Raw genomic sequence first — 19,700 nt, forward strand, 5'->3', positions numbered from 1 at the left:
GAGATTTCCGTCGTCGTCTCGGCCAATAGATGGTGATGGATGGATCCCGTAGAATATTGAGAAGTCGGACGGCATCCATTCTCATAATATTGTCACTACGCTACTTTTTCTTATTTTATTTTATTTTTCTTTTGGGTCGAGAAATATCGACCTCCTTTTCCTTCTTCCTTCCTTCCGCTTTGCGCTCTTGGCAATCTTGAGGTCAGCCGGACCATTTTTCATTTGGGTTTTTTTAATAATATCAACACGCCAAATAGTCGGCATGTTATTTTCTCTCTCTTTTCGCAACGCCCTTTAAGGTCCTTCTATAACTACCAGTGATCCTTCTTTCTTTTCGACATCAACTTTTAAGAGTCCGCGGCTCTCGGCGATGCAACTCTGCAATTGGGGCGTGGTCTTTGCGTGTCGATTTCCTCCTAGCGTTCATTCTTTTTATTTTCATTTTTTTCATAGCGACGATGATGATGAGACCGGCAAACATTTTCCGCCTCCGCCGGGCCCTGTGTGTTGTTCATGTCCATCAAGAATGAAACACAAGGCCGACGTTGTGCGATATAACACACAAACTAATCCAACTTTCTCCGACCATGTCGAGTTCTCTCGACTTGAATAGGACAAGGCAGCTATTTTATACCATCCGCCAGTGAATATGCTAATAACTTTCCTTCACAATTAATCCAGCTCTCTCTCGATCCAAACGACGTCTACTACCCCCGCCATTTACGTCTCTCTTGTGTCGTCATTAACAAGAATGAAAAGGCGCCCCCATACGACGACGTTTCCGTCTCTTTTTCTTCTCCCCATCTCTTGAACTTTTGGGCGAGAGATAGACGAAGCTTCTTGTCTTTTTTAGAATCTTGTCTTCATTAATATACATTTTCTGGAAGGAAAGAAAAGAGGTGGCTGTCGGGAAGGCACTGGTAAAATGTGTGTTACTTTTATATTTTGACTTTAGTCGACGCTCGTTTCGAAACGGATCCAATTAACCATAAAGTCAGCAGTCAGTTCTAATGTCTTTTCCTGTAGATATCTCTTAACTCTGCCTCGCGTTGGGCCTCGTTTCTCTCTCCTTGGCCGAGACGCGTCCAAGTCTCGCATTTGCCCGCATATAACAGAAAATAAAATAGGGTGTCTTCTTTCGGTTTTTAGTTTTAGTTTCCCTCCTCCTTTTGGGTGCAAGTATATATGTAGGCGGTGCCCCCCGTGGTCTTTTAAGAAATGGAGAATCGATGCTGATGGAGACATTTCAGAAGGTCCAATGACGACCTGACCGGACAAGGGAGGAGCTATCAAAGGAGCCATCATCCTCGCACGAGACTTTATTTTTTGGTAGGGGGCGAACTTAAAAGAAAAGAGGAAAAAAATAGTAAAACTAACATGTATACAGAGATGGACGTCGATTGGCCGGCAACACATCCCATTTCAAGACGGAACTGCAAAAGGAAAGAAATAAGGGGAAAAAAGGGGTTCGATTTCCGGGCGGTGGAATTTGCTCCGTCCGGTTCTTAGAAGGAGGAAGCTAAAGAAGATTTGCTTGCCAACTCGCCTTTCGCCTGCAGCCATTTATGCCATTTATCCGCCCATAAATTGGTCCAATTCAATCAGAGACCCTGTCCCCCCCCCCCCTTGCTCACCCTTCATGTCTTGTTGCCTCCATCTCTTTTGAAAATCGGTTTGATCCGGAGCCAGAGAACAGTATAACATCCTCTAGCTCTCCTTTGCACACTGGAAGGAAGCCAATTCCGTCTGTTCTCTCTCTCTACTCCGCTCTACTCAAGATGAAGTTCAGGAAATAAAAAAAAGGTCTAGCGAGGGGTGGAAAAGTCTATAGCGAGACAAGTTCCGTTTCCTGATTTATACCGACGGACGGATAGGTGGAAATGGCCAATATTCGACCCCCTACTCGTCTTCTATCCTTTTCAATTAAAGACACGGCTATAAGCAAGAATGGGAGGAGTCAGGTGAGCGTGCAACTTTAGTCCCCCCGTACGCCATTCGATGGATCTTGTTTCTCTTTCCCTCTCACTCACCTTGTGTCTATTGCAGACGATTTTCCATATCGAAATCGTCTCCTATTGGTCGACCCCCAGCAGTCGGAAATGGGGAAATGTTTCAGTGCCGACTTGCAATCGAGTGATCCAGAATGTAACGCCCTTTCAATGTCCTTTCCAGTCACACACACAAGTTGAGCTCCTTCATTTCTCAACTGCAACTGTCCAACGTTAAATATATTTATCAGGCAGATCTAGAACAACTTTTTGGGGTATTGAATGGGCGTGGCTCTTTTTGCTCTATGGGAATTGAGATGATAAATAAGTCAAAGCGAAATGTTTTTTAAATCGAGCCTATAGTACACATATTTAACGTGCATTTATATTGATATAGTTTGCCTTCATCGATCCCCGGGCCTTAACGACACGTTCAAAACAAAACCAAATACAAGGGACCGCCATAGGGGAATCTTGCTGGGGCCCCATTTCGGGGGCCTCTCGTTTATTTTCACTAATACCTGTACACACATAACGTGTATAGACGCCGACGTCTCTCTCTATAGCCTCTCTCTCTCTTTAGTTTTGTTTTCAAACAACATCTGTTCTCTCCCTATTTCACTTTGAAAAACAAAACATCAGTTTTCATTAGAGAGCTGAGCTTCCATTTACGACGCACGTAAGAAACTGACGTTTCAAACTCCTTTTGCAAGTTTCATTTGACCTTTTTTTTTTTTTAATTTTTACCTGCGTCAAGTGGGAGTCGTCTTGAATGATTTATCGGACAATGGCCGATGTTATTCGCGTTTATCTCGATTGATTTCCCGTTGGTGGTGGGTGCTGGCAGCGTTGCTATTATGTGCATGAAATTTCCAAATTCCTCCCCTGTTATTATATATGTTTGAGATCGTCCCACTGGCCATTATAAATTGATTGGAGGCCATGACTTTGGTGAAATTGTTTTGTTATTGGCAAACGATCGGAGCACGACCGTGAGTAGCAGACGGGAAAATCGGTTTCCATGGGGGGAATCTCTATGTCTCGGACGGAGGGTTAAAAGTCAACTAGCCGGAAAAATTATGTGCATATACTACGTATAGTAGGTAAGGTATACTAGATAGATATAAAACAAGACGTGCAACTCATGAAACATTCACCAGAGATAAATTGGTTTTGTGTCTTTTGGGGCTGGCGAGTCCGTCGACAGCAGCCGGAACGCGCTGGAATATCTAGTCGATATGTTATACGACTACGACGACTACCCTAGAATTAAACCGCCCCTGACTATTCATGAAAAGGGGGTGACTGGGGGTATTTAAGTACACGTACTGGTAGTACTAGTATCCATGTTGCAATAACAAGAAGAAGAAGAAGAAAGGGCATGCAGCAGTCGAACGGAATTACGGATTCAAAGTTATAATGCTAGACCTTGTTTTTCCCGCTTGATATGATCGAGAGAGCTCTTGTGTTTGTTTGTTTGTTTATGGACTGCTGTTAGCGTTTGTATGGTTGTTCTCTCACGTTATCTTGTTATCGTTTTCTTTTAGAGGCCAGTCATCATCATCATCCGTCTCTCCTTTCGTCTATATACGCGCGCTCGCGGTCCCAGTGCACCGGACGATGCTGGGCGCAGGCCTTTCCCTCTCTCTGCTATAGTCGCTTGGTCCAGCCCCTTGGATGAAACGGAATAGAAGGCCGGGCTCGCTTCCATCCATCATTGTAATTACACACGCACACATAGACACGCACAAAGACGGCGGGGGCCGGAGAGGCCTCATCGATATAATTGCGCTTCGCCTTTTTCTCTTTTTTTTCTTTTCTTTTATATTATATATACGAGCAACTCTTCTCATCATCTACTTACCTTTAAGGTAATAATGTTTTAAGGATCGTATATATAACGGGGGAGGAAAAAAAACAGAATGATTCGCGCGCCCATCATTTGCTCGTGGAATGTGTCGTATAACACAGCACCGAGCCCAACTAACTTGGCTCCGTCGTCCTATTCACGTCTTATTAGACATGATGTACACACACTGAGAGACTAGTAGCTAGGTATATAGACGTCAAGAGCTACTACATTTACAAGGAACCATTCAGGGTACACACACACACACACGGCAAATAGGCAGTGAATTCAATTCGATTTGCACAAAAGCCATTGAAGAAAACGAGAGTGGATGAGGCTGACAGTTGAGCTCTATACGCAGAGAGAGAGAGAAGGATCCTAGCTCAAACATGTACACACACACACACATACACGGCGTATGTATATTATGTGTTTTTCCCTCTTTGGAGGGAACGACGAGGATCTCTTTGGGACTCGATATCGTCCTCGACAGGGGCCTGTCTTCGTAGATCTTGATCAAGGTTTATATAGAGCCAAAGAGTAGGCAGCAGCAGCATAGCAGTAGCCAGGAGGTTGCTGTCAAGACCCATAGACCCCCCCCCCCCCCTAGTCCTAGACGATCCTGCGAGCTCGGCTTCCCTTGGACTGCTGATCTTTCACATTCCGTCGGGATTCGACGCTCTTGTATGTTGCGTACCCTGTATTATAGCTAGCTCTTTTCTGGGTGAAACTAGATCGTTGCCTGTTCTGGATTCTTTCTCTCTCTTCTTTCTTATTCGGAATGAAACTGTAGACATGCAGTTGCGCAGTCTACACAGAAAGTGCAAGAGTCCTTTTTCTCTCTCTTGGCTCCCGCGTTCGTCTAATCGAATGGTTCGCTGAGGAGAGAGAGCTGTGCTGTAATTCTATTCTCCCCTTTTGGTTGTTTGCGGCATCAGATGAAATGATGATTTCATCAATTTGCTAATATCCGTAATTGCCTGCCTACCCCCCTCTCTTGGCCTCCTTTTTATATAAGAGCGTCGAGTGAGCTCTCGGATTTCCTCGGTTGGCTATACAAGATCCTTCTTCTTCTTCTTTTTTCGTCAAAAGCCGCGTAGTTGACGTCGACTGACTGGAATCATTTACTATCCCATCAGGATTGAATTTTTTAAATGGATCAAAAGAGCAGCTGCTGCGATGCGACAGGACGGATGAAATGGCGAAGACAAACTTGCGTGAACCTTTCACGGTGTTCATTACTTTGAAATTTCCCAGAAAAAGCGGAGGAAAATTCATAATAGATTTTCAAAATCCAAAGATAAATGAAAGAAGCTAAATAAAGGATAATTATATGGAATATTATACTTTTCCTGATATGGCCGAGCTGCAAAGGGACGAGGAGGAGGCAGCAATGATGTTACTCTAAGCCTAAATAGATAATGGGCTAACGAAGAGAATTTATGTTATATATATAAAAGGCAGTGAGCTATATAAATTTCATGAGGGGGGCCCCCTCCGCCATAAAATCTCGATAGCGTGATGCCGTTGCCGCTGGTCCTCTTTTTCTTATTTGATTTTATTTGAGATTCGTGCTTATAAGTTTTGTGCCCGATAGCGCCGGGGTGCTGGTAGTAGTAGTAGATCGATCGACTTTGAAAATTAATCTGTTGACTGAGAGACTTTTAGTGATGGGTTGCTGGAGAAAAGAGAGAGGGAGAGAACAGCTCTATCTATATTTACTTGGGCGGCCATTTTGGATCGGTGTTTTGGGGTGGGGAGGATGGCAGCAAACCCAGTCCAGCAGCAGCTCAGTCGCCTAGGCTGCTCCTCAAGAGCCCTCGCATCTATAAGAAATGTTTGCCTGCGTGATGTAATAGGACACTTGATTCGTGAGTGGATATTTATAAAGACCGCCCTTTTTCTCCAGACTATAAATTCCTTTCCCCACCAGTTTCTTTCTTGTTATTTAAAAATGGAGGGGAGATAAAAATCCGCGACTGTCGTTTTTTTTCTTTTTCAAAAAATAAACCCGACGCTTCGTCGATTTCCTCCCCCTCATCCATCCGGATAATATGATCAATATTATTGCATCAAAGAAGAGCGTTGAAAATCCTTCGGATTGGAGGATAAGAGAGGCCGATGGAATCGAATCTCTTCTCCCATCCGCTTTTTTTTTTTATCCTTCCCGCTCCGTTGTCACGCCCAAACATTACCGAGAAGAAATCAAATCTAAACGATTTCGAACAAGATTTTTTGCTTTTATTGGAGCGCTGCTTTATAGAGCTCTCGTTAAATTGATAGTTTCGGCGTCGATTATCGTAAAAATTGGAAAAAATAGGGACCGGGGTGAGGGGAAACAATTCAGGTTTATAACCTTTTCCATTATAACCGCGCTCGAATCGTATATAATAAAATACGTGGCCGTTGCAATTTAAAACAATCTTTAAAACGCCAAAGTTTTCTATCGTTTAGTTAGTTGTTTCTTTTGGGGGGATTTTGATAGGGAAATTTGCATATAACGAGGGAGGACCCGCGCGTTCTTGGTGGGGTTAATGGGCTTGTAACACGAGTGGGATCGACCCGCTCACGCGCCACCAGAGGTCCACCAATCTTCGACCGCCAATCTGTTTTCGTTTGAAGAACGCCGCACACAAGCAGCAGATGAAACCCCCCCGAACGAAAAATTCTAAAATTAGAATTTTGATTGAGTTGGGACACATTTTTCGGCAAGAAAAGTCAACTGCTTCCCGTGTCCAGACCGCGACCCCAATTCAGGTGTCGAAAGGTGTTAAATAAAACGATGAAATAGAGCGAGGAAAAACATAAAATAAATATGGAATTCCATTAGTTTTTTTTTTAAAAAAAAAGCTTGTATTCGGATGCGTGGCTGGCCCCACAGCTGTTGGCCATTAATAACTATTATCGAAAGCGTGAGCTAGCTATATAGACCCTTCCTCCAGCTCGACTAATGAACTCGAATGGATTAGATAAGTCCCGGGCTATTATAATGTCGACCGTCACCGCTGTGGCATTTGTAAATAGAGTCGGAGGACTTTCAACCGCCGGGTATATACATCGCCATTTGCCTAAAATCATCTACTAGTTTAAAAAGCTTTTTAATACATTTTTTTTTTCTCCTTTTTGAAACAAAATTTGAATTTATTGGTCATTTTTTATTTTCCCAAAATGAAATTTCGACAACCGCGCATGCGTTGACTAAATCTACCGCCAGATGGCGATGTCGGCGCTCAGTGCCATCTGCTGCCAGGTGAAGCCGCCTCATGTGGTTGCCGGTTGAGTCCGCATTCGAAGTCAGTCGCTGTTTGTCCTTCGAGGAGATCAGTTGTTGTATAGAACAAATTTACCGCCCCCCGAACGAAACTTTTTTTTGGTTTCCTTTTTCAGTGTGTGTCCGACTTTAATCTCCCAAACAACAATTTCCCAAGTTTGGTTTTCTCTCTCTCTTGGCTCTCCCACGTCAGGAAATCGAAGAGAAATAACCGCAAAAAGAAGTCGCCCAAAAACTTTTTGAACGCCGACAGCAGCCATCGTCAATTGGCCACCCACATTTCCAGTGTGTTGCAAAGTGACCCACCAGTGTTGAGCCGCGTGATTTCGGCACACAGAAACAAAAGAAGACAAACAATCGAACCGAACTGGTTTGTTCGTTATTTTCTGGCTAGTTATTAAAAAAAAACAAGAAAACGGAAAAAAAACTTGTTGAATCACATGCCCGTTGTTCATTTTGTTGGCACATTTTCTAGTTTCTCTCTCAGCCTCGTGGTGATCTTTTTCTCCCTCCAAGTGGATTTTCACAGTGTCCCCCCTACCACATCATTGAGAGAGTCCAAGGGTCGAGAAAAACGGCAGGTGGTTGGCGATAACACACACAGAAACCCCCCTCCATTTTTTGGGGTTTGTTTCGCCCCCAGGAATTTCAGTGAAAGATAGACACACACACACACCAAAATAATAATACAAGTACGATGTGCTTTTATTATTTGTAATTTTCCGAAAGATATGCGTGTGTAGGTGTGTCGAGAAAGAAGAAAAAGTGTTTGTGTTTTTGTGTGCTGGCGAGAAGAGAACGTGCATCAGTATAGTGGACAACACGCGGTAAGTTTCTGTCTGCCCAAGGGGCTCTCTCTGACCCTTTCTCCTTTTTTTCTTTTACTCCGAGGCTCAAGATGATGATGATGATGGTTCTTTTGGCGCTAGAAGCTATAAAATATGGTTGTGGAACGTACATGGGATCTCGAAGGCCTTTTGCACCGTCACCTGACGTGAATCTGTACCTTTTTAATTTTTGTCTGACCTCTCACCAAACAAAAGAGATTTTTTTTTTCGTTCAAAATTTTTTTAGTTGGTGAAATCTCCTTTGTGTGTGTGAACAGATCTCAATTTTTTGATAAGGATAAAAGTGGGGAAATTATATTATACCCGGGCGCGTTTCGGCCGTGAGCAGTAACTAATTACGTGCGGGTCTGATTATTGTAGTAGACAAGACACGTCACGTGATTTCGTATAGCTCCTTTGTGTATCATCATCAAGTGATCCATTATAATTTTACCTTACCTTGCCGACGACGATGACGTCATTCCTTAACTTTTGAGCCTAGAAACGAAAAAATTTACAATTCCGATACGATTTGTCTCGTTGACAGCGTCAAAATTTTGAAAAGAAAAATCCTTGAAAAAGTTTGAAATTAACATCGTGGAGAGAATATTCATTTCCCGTCCATCTTTGTTTTTAATAGCTTGTCCGTCGCTGTTAATGAAGTGTCGTGTCGGGAGTAGAAAACAAAAAAAAAAAGTCGCTGGCGCTGGCGCACAAGTTAACTCGGTTAATTGGGCCTTGGGCGCTCGTCAGTTATATAAGCAGCGCCAGCGTCGGGTTCCGTCGGATTTTCTTCTTCTTTCTGTGTGTGTATCTTGTAAAAGAATAACAATCAATCACGACACGAGTGTGTCGGAATCGAAAAAATCGCCGAGCTCGTGCGACGATAACAAATCCGATCGTGTGTAACGGTTCGGACACATTTTGGTTGTACACTGGTAGTTACTGGGCTCTACTAGTAAACTAGACTTTTACCCTGTCGGTCGGTTGGTGCTAACAAATTGGATTAGAGAATTGAAAACAGAGTGAGGAAGGGGGGAAAGGGGCTTTATTTTGATGATAAACTGGAAAAGAGTATATGAAAGGTGAAATTCGGAATGTTTGAAGAGGTTTTTGTTGTTGTCGGGGCTCTTTCTTTCGGCGGATTGTCCATACCAGATGAAAGTGAAATCATAGAGAGAAAATGAACTCGTCGTCAAAAGGCTTCCGTTTTTGTTTTTAATTTTCTATTCACGTACAACATAATTCTGCCTTAAAACCTTTGGCCTCTTCGAGTTGTTTCTTTATGGAGAAATCTGAGACTTTTTTTCGGAAATTCGTTCAACTGTGCATAAGTGAAAGATATATACGAGCTGTGGACGACATTGTGTGCACAACTTATTTGACGCGTAGGGATTCCAAGCAGCAGAGTTATTAGCATTGTAGCTCTTCAATATACACACACACACCCGCCGTCTATTGTATACGAAGAATTGTGTGTGTGTGTGTGTAAATATTATCAACTCGGGTTTGGCGAGTGTCTTTTAAACAAGAGCGACTAGACACTTTGTACATTTGAAGTGATTTCGTGAAGAATGCGCGCGCATTTTTCTTGATAAATAAATTTAAAAAATGCGCCACATTTTATTATAAAAGAGAAAAAGAAGAAGAGAAAGAAGAAGAGACGTGAGTTAAGCTTTCGGTTTGGTGGAAGTCACGGGGCTTCCTACTGTTTCAAGCCGCGCGCGCGTTACGCACGCAACTGTCGGGAGTAGAGAAAAAAAAAAAACCTTTTCCCTTTTGTTGTGTGTGTTATTTCAACCGGTAACTACTACTGCCAGTATGTGTATAGTAGGTACTATCCTCGTTTCTTTTTGCCCAGCGTTTTTAACATCGAGGCATTTTTGACGGACGAGAAGAAAAGGCCGAGGATTACGCCGGCCGTGACTCGTCGAAAAAATGTGTTCTGGTACAACAGAAATTTGAAAAAAAAAGGCCCTTGTTACTATGAAGCTTAATACCTTTTTGGTTGCCCTCGAGAACTTACCAAAAGGGAAAAGAGAAAAAAGATTGAGCCTTTTCTTTTTTCTCTTTTTTAAATATTTGAGACGCCTTTGGCGATTTTTATTTCATTTTCGGAAAAAAAAAAATAATATTAATTGAGAGAGGGGGCCAGTAATTTCGGTTGCCACATCCGGATGGATTCTCTTCATTCTCTCACCCTCGATTTTTTTGTTTTGTTGGAGTACAAAAAAAAAAGAGTGGTACTTGGTGAAGAGGAGGTTGGAGTGGATTGTTCAATTGTGACGTGGTTTGTTTTTATTATATTTTACTTATCGAATATTGACGTAAGGTGTGGGAAACGGTCGGCTGCTGCACCCGAGTGCGTAACGAAACGGTTCCGCTCCGACACATCCAGCTGCTTCCATTCTCTTAAAATAAGAAGAAAAAAGGGAGCAAGAAGTTCTCTCTTTCTCTCTCTCAGTGTGTTTGTATTTTTATATCCCGTCAGCCGAAAGAAGCAGGGGGCAACTCAGAAAAATATATTTATCGAGGAAGAAGAAGAAGTAGAAGAACCACTTGGGCGAGAGTTCGTAAGGTCCCACCCCCTCAAATCGGCACCACTCCGACAGAAGAAAAGACTCGTGTATATGTTGTGTGAAAAAGAGAGAAGCGCAATCGGAGCGGATACGATTAAATCCTCCGGTTTTATATAATAACACAGCAGCAGCAGTAGTAGGGTATTTTTTTAAAGTGAAATAAGGGGGGCGGCGAATCTTATTCCATCAGAAATGATTAGATACGGGATATAAATACATCTTTTTCTCCACCGTGTGCTCCCAATTCCCAAACAGCTTATCCGCCGTTATTTTGATAATGTCAATTCGTTTCACATTAGTAGGCCGGGGTGTGTGTGGTCTAGTAGTACTCTGTGAGAGTCATAATAAATAAATAAATCAAGAGTAGTGGTAGTAGTTGTGTAAGGGAGGTCAGCCAGATGGGGAGGAAGAAATAGATCCGGTCTTTTATCTACTCTTTATGAGTCTAGTGAGAAGGAGAGAGATATCCGTAATACTAATACGCGGGTTTCCCCGAACGATCTGCTCGTTGCCATGGGTATAATGGAAGTTAATGGGCCCAGCCATCTTGACCCATTAATCATTTCGATGTGAACACACAAAAAGGAAGGAAGAAAAAGAAAAGGCAAAAAAGTCAGCTCATTTTTGTGTTTTTGTTTAAATCAATAATGAACATCATCATCATCCCCTTTTCTTTTCTTAACGAGCCTTGTCTCAGTTGTGTAGACACCACAAGAGAGGAGAAAGTCTTCCGCTTTTTTTATTCTTTATAAACAGTCGCCGGAACCTCATCGTAGCATTTTTTTTTTTTATTACACAAAGACATTTGGGGGTTTCTTTTGGAACTAACAAAAGAGAGCGTTTCCGACGAAAATCCCCCCTTGGCTCTTTCCTTTTTTTTCCCCCATTCATTCATCCAATATAAAATTCCAATTTGAGTATAGCTAAAAAGGGCAAGCAGCCGACCGACTATAGCCCAAAAAAAAGAGGAGAGTGTATGTTGCCTTTGATTACTAAGTTCTTTTTTCTCTCGCACCAGTGGGGGGGATTAGGAATAAAGAAAGTGACCTTATGTTGCTCTTATTTAACAAAAACAAGATGGTGACTAGCTACCTTCTCTCTCTCTTCTCAGGAAAACATTAATAAAGGTCCCTGAATAATTGTTTCTACTTGATTCAGGGGTACCTTGTTTGAACATTCATGAGCTTTCTGGCCTTGATGTTCTTCTTCTTTTTCCTTGTATGTAATGAAAGTTACAAATCCGCTTAATTATGACTCATAATTATCTCGTGAAAAGAGGCGAATTATTTGTGTGTGAGTGTCGGGTTTCCCTGTCTTTTCATCAGAGGACAAAACCGGAAGAATATAAAGATCCCAGCTAGAATTTTTCTTTTTCTTTTCGGGAATGACAAAGTTGATATTATACAACACTACTACTACCGCGACTACTACTACTACTACTACTACAACACAAAAGCGGGTATACAAATAAATGTGTCTTGTGTAAAAAGGCTTCCGGCTTCCTTCTTTTGCCGGATTCCCTAAACTATGAGAAGAGCCAATCTACTAGCGACTTTTTTTCTTTTGACTAACACACACAGAGAGAAACATTCCCGGAGCGTTTCGACGGGGTCGGACGTGGAAAGAAAAAGGCAAGACCCACCCACACACGACAGAGAGGGGGGGGGGGAGTGAGGTGGTGTGTATATATATGTGCGTGGAGACGATTGTATTGATCCGTATGTTTGTGTCTTACAACACATTTTCTTTCTCTCCTTTTTCGACGCTCCAGTAGCCCAAAAGAAAGAAAGAAAAAAGCAGAAGGAGAGGACCTTATCTAACCTCCGATCCATCATCAAGCCACTTATCGGCTCCGACCGAGCCGAGTATCGTAGGTGGCACAGTGGTGTGCCCGTGATGGACGGATCCCAATTTTGGCCAAAATCTTTATACCATCCAGCTGGGAAAGGGAAAGATATAAAAGAAAAGGAATCGAAATGGCTAATAATCATATTCCAGCCGGCGAAACAATAGCAGACAGATGTTGGCTTTCTTTTCTTCTTCTTCTTGTTTCATATAGAAAAATAGGAGAGAAGAGGAATGTGATGTGTGCATCATCACACACACGAAAAAGAAGCGTGAATCCAATCAGTGTCGGAAAAGTCATAAATTTACATAGCAATTTGATATCTGTTGTTCTCGTTGCATCTGGGCCCGGCCCGGGGCTTTATATACAACTTGCTCGCTCTCTGTGCGTTACTTGTCCTTGTTCATATCGTATGCAGCACACATCAAAAGAATCCAATTACTCGATTGCCTCTCTTCATTCACGCGTGTCTTTTTTCTATTTTTTCTTCTTGTAGGTGTACAGAGCAGCACGGAGGAGATCCACACACACATTCCGGAGTCGTTTTGTGTTTCTGATTGTGTGAGATGATGGCCTCTACGTCGTCGACATCCGGATTGGCTCGACTCCACCGTTTGGCGCTCCTGTTGCTGCTGGCCGTCTACTTGAACGTCGTTTCATCTCAAGGTAAGAAGCGAAAAACACAACCAAATAATAGACCCCCCCTAGCAAGTGCCTAGTCATTTTCGCACCACACACTATACACGGGCGACGTTTTGTTTGAAAAATTTCTCCCATCCGTCTTCATCCATCAGCGCGTGATTGGATGGAGAGGCTAAAGTCAGCCCTTTTTTTTTTTTTTTTTGAAACATTCTTTTCAAGTGAGAAGGATAAAAAAAAAGGCTTGGGCTTCCGGAATTTGTCTTCGGTAGCTCCGCTGGATCATTTTTTTTGTTGTTGTTGAGGGGGAAGTTCAAGTTTTGTTGGAATAAATATTCCAATTTTACCTCGAGATTTTGATATATATTCCCTATAGCTTCTCTCGTGATATCGAGAGGTGACATCAAGTGTGTTGTGTGTGACACGCTGTGTGTCTGTGTCAGTTGACGTGTCATCGATTTCACGTCTGGCCCGTCGCGATTGTGTCTCCTGCCGACGTTCGGCTCTTTTTTTTTTCCTTTCGATTTTGTCGATCCTGTGACGCAGAAAATACGCGCGCGGATTCAAAATGCCACGCCTAAAAAATGAAAAAAGGAAGGGAGCGCCGTCATCAATCCTCTCCTACTTTCTTGTTTTTCTCGACGTTTTTTTGCGTCATCTATTTGACACGGGGAAAATATTTTTCCTTCGATATTGCCAAAAATATGCGCACATGTTTTTCACGGGGCTCGTTCTCTGTGACTTTGTGTGCGCGACGTTGCGTTATGGCGGGAATGATGAGGGTGGGTACGTTATCGGGGGAAATATTTTTCCCGACCCGTCTTTTGAGAATTTGATTGAAAATGATATTATCATACGAATGGAAAGAGAAAAGGAAGAAGGGGAGATTTTTCGGTTGAATAAATCACGAAACCCATAACACAACATGGGCGTGTCAACAGTTACCCCCAGAGAGATCGGAGGGCCGGCGTGGAAAAAAAAAATCAAAAGATAGGAGGTGAAAAATGGAGCCACGTTTTTTGGTGAAAAAACGAAATTGATTTGTTGTTTCGAAAAAGAAATAATCAAATAATGCGTCGAGTTGGTCACTAAAGTAAATTACATCGTTTCGGTGTTTTATGATTTCTCCTTTTCATGGATCGCTGTTAATTGTAATGATACTTTCTCCCTTCTCTGGCACACTCACGTTTGGGGTTGTTTTTAATGACGATACATTTACTACCGCAACCCGAATATATACATCCCCCCTCCTCTTGCTTTCCACTTTGAACCGCTCAAGCCAAAAGTGCTACTAGCCCCCATAGAGTTAGATTTTTACTACAGTAGGGCTACTACTACTACAACTAGTAGTAGCCTATACTAGTACTATATAGATTGATAATGGAAACCAGGGTCGATATTAGGAGGCTATATATCCTCCCTCGTTTTATGTCCTACCCAGTGGTATTTACTAGCCTGTGTCGATGTATCCCAAATAGCGCCCCACCCAGTTACTGTTTGAGTTTTAAAAAGAAAAAAAAAAGGATCCGTCACTCAAAATGAAAAGAAAAAGTATTAAAACCATGTTATTCTTTCATTTCTTTCTTTTTTTTTTCATTGCCCGTATATTGTTGTTGAACAACATTGGATCCATCCTGTGTATCCTGCCCTCTTTTGTTGTCGCGTGATTTTTGAAATCACAACATCTGAATTTTATTTTTATTTTTTAGAATAAAAATCGAAACGAGTTGAAAAAAATACGAAATTTTTATTTCACACTTTTTTTTGTTTCGGTTGTTGGTCTGCCCGGGGACGATCGAAAAAACTTGTTTGTTGTTGTGGAGTTGAAGAAAACGCCATCAACTTCTTTCTTTCTTTTTTGTTGGGGATTGAATTCTCACGTCACATTTGTTGACTTTGGACAGGAAAAAACAAAAATGTAGTGTTTTTCAGACGACGGAAGGGACCCCGCCTTGTTTGTACTAACTCGATCGATTCTGGTTTGTTGTTGTTATGTGTGTGTGTGTGGCGCTTGGCTTTGTGGTCGAAAAGAAGAGAACAAAAAAAGGGGGGAAAGATAAAACTTTTTTTTCACGATTTTTTTCTCCCCTTTTCTTTCTGGTGGATGGAAACCCACCCACTCCTCCCCCATTGTCCTCGCCATCTCCTTATCAAAGGGATTTCTTTCTTTTTTTTTTACAATGTCACAGCCACACCCTTGTGTCTTTCTCTAGTCTCAACCCCCTGGCGATGAGTTTAGTAGGTACCGCGTCGCGTGAGTTTGAGGTAACACACGTCGGGAAAAATTTTTTAGGTTGGAAAATATAAAACAAAAGAAAAAATATTGTGAACCTATTTTCTCTGCTCCCCAAGTCCCGAATCACGCAAATGTCGACTGAGTATACACACCGGGGCGACTCCCGCTAGTACTATTACTGTTTGCGTCTGCAGTAGTAGTTGTAGTAGTAGCAACGGGTGGAGTAGAAAGAAGGAGGAGGAGTTGACTCTGATGGATCCGCAGTCCCCCCCTCCATCAACCAGCGTGACGACGTAACGCACATCTCCTGGTACCCTCACGAATTATGATAAAAGTTTTAACTTTTTTTTTTTTTAAAGTTTGTTAGTTTCAATAGACGTTTTGATTGGGAGTAAGGGAGGGGGGGGGGGGGCTCGGTATTTGAATATATTAATTTGTTGATTGTTTGTTAAAATTACACGGCTCGTTAGACGAACGAGCCAGCATCAAACGGGGCCATCATTAGTCGTAGAGTTTTGCGGCTCCCCCTTTTTGAAACTTGTGAGATTCTGAATCCAATCAAAAGTATTTTTTCCTCGACATTTGCATTTCTGCGTTTAACCTAAAACTAACCAGCGGGAAGAAGAAGGGAGGAGGAGGGTTCCCCGGATGTGTATAATGAACGTGTGTGTCTTTTATTCAACACAAAAAATTTGAAACGTTTTTTTTTTTTTTCAAAAAAAATTTCCCGTCATAAAAACGCGACCTAAAACAGAAATGCCTTTTAAAAGGCCATCCATCAATTGAAGAAAGAAAAGAAAAATGAAAAATTTTTGGACGAAAATATATAGCGCGTAGGCGTAGAATTTTCCCCCTCCTACGACAGCAGATGATGATTCCCGACATTCACCAGTAAATATCCTTAAAAGATTGTTGTCGTCGCTAAGAATTTCCGTCTAGAAGAAGAAGGAAGGGAAAAAAGAGCCTTGGATACTGTTTATCCCCTCAAGACTGCGAGTCGTCTTTTCTTCTCGGCTCATAAATCGGCGACATGGATGCGTTCACCCTCATATATATATAAATAAATAAACGTGTATCTCTCTATACGCGACGGTTAAAGATGGTAGTGGTGGTGGCGGTGGTAGGGTAGGGGGGAAACGAGTGAACGCTTCTACTGTCACGCCGGACGATTCCTCTTTCAGCTCCCGTCGCTTGTTGGAAGAGAAGAAGAAGAAGAAAACGAGCGTGTAGGGACCCCGGACACGAGACGGAATGTTTCGTGTGTGTGTGTGTTGCAGGACGGCGGCGGCAGCGGCGCCTGTCTATTATACCCCACCGAAAAAAACATTCTTTCGTGCCTCCCGTCTTCCCTGGAAGACAAAATGAAGAAATGGGGAAATCGAAATGAAGAGAGAAGTTTCTTCTTCTTCTTCTTTACGGAGGAGTCTGAAGAATGCCCTGAAGAGCCACTAAATAAAATCAGACAGCTGACGTATCGTCTGGCATCCATTTCACGCGTTTGTGCGTTTCAAACGCCAGCCATGCAGCCAGCCAGCAGTCGAAGAAGAAGAACAAGGAATAATAAGCCGTTTATTATTCATTACAACCAGGGACACACCTTAGCGTGTCGGACAGGTCCCTTCAATAATCTCACGCTCTGCTCCAGTTATTTTTAAAAAGAAATTTTATTTCACTTTGGTCTTTTCGGGAGTTGAGGTCTCACGGGAAACTTGTCGTTTTTTATTTTGAAAAGGAGATGATGGCCAATGATATTGAAAAAATAATAAGGAGTTCAACGTGTCGCCTGATACGCTTTCATGATGGATGACGTTTGTCGCCTGTCCTTAATGTATTGCTTATCGGTGGGTCTGGCTTGTTTAGCGGGTTGGCGATATTTATCGACGGACAAGGTGAGAGAGAAAGAGAGAGAGAGAAAAAGAAGTCGTACGACAGGGGGGCACACGCCAAATCCGCTTGGCAGAACACGGTTGTGATCCGTTGCGAAGATGATGGGGTCGTCGTGCCAGTGTCTCTGTACGTTGTCGTGCGTGTCCGTGTGGCAGATTGAATTACCTGGCCAAGGCAAAGAAGAAGAAGAGTGCCAAAAACTGTTGTTTTGGTTCATAGTCCATTGCGTTTGCTCTCTCTTCTCTTTTTCTGTCTGTAAATGTATACACGTGTCCTTTTCTTTTTATTTCGTAATGGGATAAGCTAGAACAAAAATGCCAAAGTCGGGTATTTTTTGAATTTTCCTTTTTTGAATTTAGCGCGCCTTGTATTTCTTCTGCTAGACTGATTCATTCCAAGACGACGGAGAGGGTTTTTTTGTTTTTATCATTCGAAAATCTTGGTGGGGAGAAACTTGATTTAGTGAAACGAGAGAATGTAGTACCACTAAATAAACCCCCACCACCGCAAATTGGGTAAATTCTCGGACGTTGTATATAACGTGAAATTCTATCCACTCGGTTCATGTTTGATATTTATTCTTCTTCCTTGATTTTCTTTTTCCGGTTTTCCTATTTTTGTTTTTCTAAACGAAATATCATTTCATTTATGGAATAGGAGGGTTGGGTTGTGGGTGTATAGGATTCCTCGCTCAGAGGGAGGGCATGACGTGGAATGTGTTTTGTGGTTCTCTACGTGTAAAATGATATCGAGGTGTGTGTGTTTTCCCCAAGAGTTCTATATCACCACCACCGGAAAAAGAAGAAGAGGCTGGCAAAAAGAAACGAAAAAATAAGTTCTTCTTCTTCTTTGTTTGAGGTTTGTGTGTGTGTGGGTCTGCACGTACACTACTCCACGTATATACCTGTGTGTACACGATTCTGATTACGAATCGTGATTGGATGGGTCTTTGACGTGCATCCGTTAGGCGGAAACAAACATTCGTCGATCGTTGACGCGTGTGCCTTTCTCCCCGCGTATAATAATGTCTGAGTGGAAATAATAAAATTCTCTCTCCCCCACTACCGAACGAACGAAGGAAAATGAGCCAGGAGCCCCCCCTAGGAGCAGTCGGGAGCTGTTTCCTTTTATATCTCTCTCTCTCTCTTTCTCCGTTTTGACATGATTATTCCTCTCATTCTTTCCATTTGCATCCATCAATCCAGCACGTAGAAGTAAAATAAGAAGAGAAAAGAAATGAAAAACTAAAGGATGGCAATGAACCGGTTATGAATACGTAATTTACGTTCGCATGACAAGTGGATTGAGAGAAGCTCGTCTGTCATGACTATCTTGGTCATCGACTTTTCATTCCTTTTGTTATCGGAAGAAAGAAAGAAAAAGAAAAGTTGCGCAAGTTTAATAAAAAAAATAAACGGGAGAAATTGAAATCCTAACGAGAGCCATCGATTCAAGTGATGGATTGTGTCTGTGCTGGATAGGAACGTGCCGGAAAAGTGTAAGCCAACAGTATAGATACAAATGTATCTATCTCTCTATATATGTATACCTATCGATCGGCCAATTAGGTGGAGTGGCGGCGGTTGGGGGGAAGATCGATCGAAATTTGTTTTTCCATTTTAGCAATTGGAAAAAATCTTTTTCTCTGATTTTTTACGTACAACTGGGAAACGTTTGCGCTATATAGTCGAGTGTTGCTGTTATTATTCACTTTTGCCTTTGGAGAGTTTAAAGAGCTTTAGCTTTTGCGTCCGACTGTGTACACTGTTTACTTGGCCGTCGGTAGTAGCTGCGAGTTTGCACCCGCCCCTATTACTCGACTACCATCTGCGAGCGACTCTTCTTCTTTTCGTTTTTTAAAGTGAGAAGAAGAGAGGATGACAACGTGACCGAGTGTTTGTGTTTGAGGCCTGCACACTGTCCTCCTTCCCCTCTCCCGGTTCCGAATGTGTCGTCAACAACAACAAGGTCCCGAGTATCTCGTTAAACTTTGGCGTTTATGAAATGGGTCGGTAATAGACGGGGACCAGAATTGCTCATTCTCGACAATTAGTGAAAGCTGTCTGATTGCCTTGCCATTGTTTCGAGAATCCAGATGAGCAGAGACTGAGAGAGAAGGAGGACGGCCTTGATTTGTAGCCAGCGAGTTATTAACCGGGAATGCCCAGTTAAACAAATGATGATCCACGGACATCCTTCCTTGACTACTCTCCAATATATGTGTGTGTGGGCCATATATAATTTAATATGGCACAGAGGGAGAGAATGATGGGCAAACCAAAAGTTTTTGGCTCTCGCTGACGTCCATCTGCTCGCTGTCCGTCCGAAAGGCGAGTTTCGTTCGTCCATCCATCGGCCGGATCGATGCGAAGCCCCCGTGTCTTGTCCTCTTTTCTCTGTCTGTGTGTGTGTATGTGTGTGTATAATTGATAAAACACGCAGGCGGATGGCCCCTGCCAAAAACGTTGTTGTACTACTAAACTAAAGACTGCTTAGTTACCTGCCCCGGTAATAATTTTCTACTCTTTTTTTCTTGTCCTTTTCCTCCTTGGAAGAAGTAGAAAGAAAGAAAGAAAGA

At 42.4% G+C, this 19,700-nt stretch overlaps 1 protein-coding gene across 1 annotated transcript in view; it reads left to right on the top strand.

Annotated features, from left to right (window-relative positions):
- Positions 1 to 7,109: 7,109 nt before the first annotated feature.
- The window catches only part of LOC124311002, a 49,361-nt gene continuing 36,770 nt past the window's right edge, over positions 7,110 to 19,700 (top strand). The window contains exons 1-2 of the mRNA XM_046775230.1: positions 7,110 to 7,935; positions 12,857 to 13,026. Coding sequence (XP_046631186.1) covers positions 12,927 to 13,026 — 100 coding nt within the window. The 5' untranslated portion in view covers positions 7,110 to 7,935; positions 12,857 to 12,926. The remainder of the gene's footprint in view (positions 7,936 to 12,856; positions 13,027 to 19,700) is intronic.

This window comes from Daphnia pulicaria, chromosome 8 (assembly GCF_021234035.1).
Source record: "Daphnia pulicaria isolate SC F1-1A chromosome 8, SC_F0-13Bv2, whole genome shotgun sequence".
Taxonomy (NCBI): domain Eukaryota; kingdom Metazoa; phylum Arthropoda; class Branchiopoda; order Diplostraca; family Daphniidae; genus Daphnia; species Daphnia pulicaria.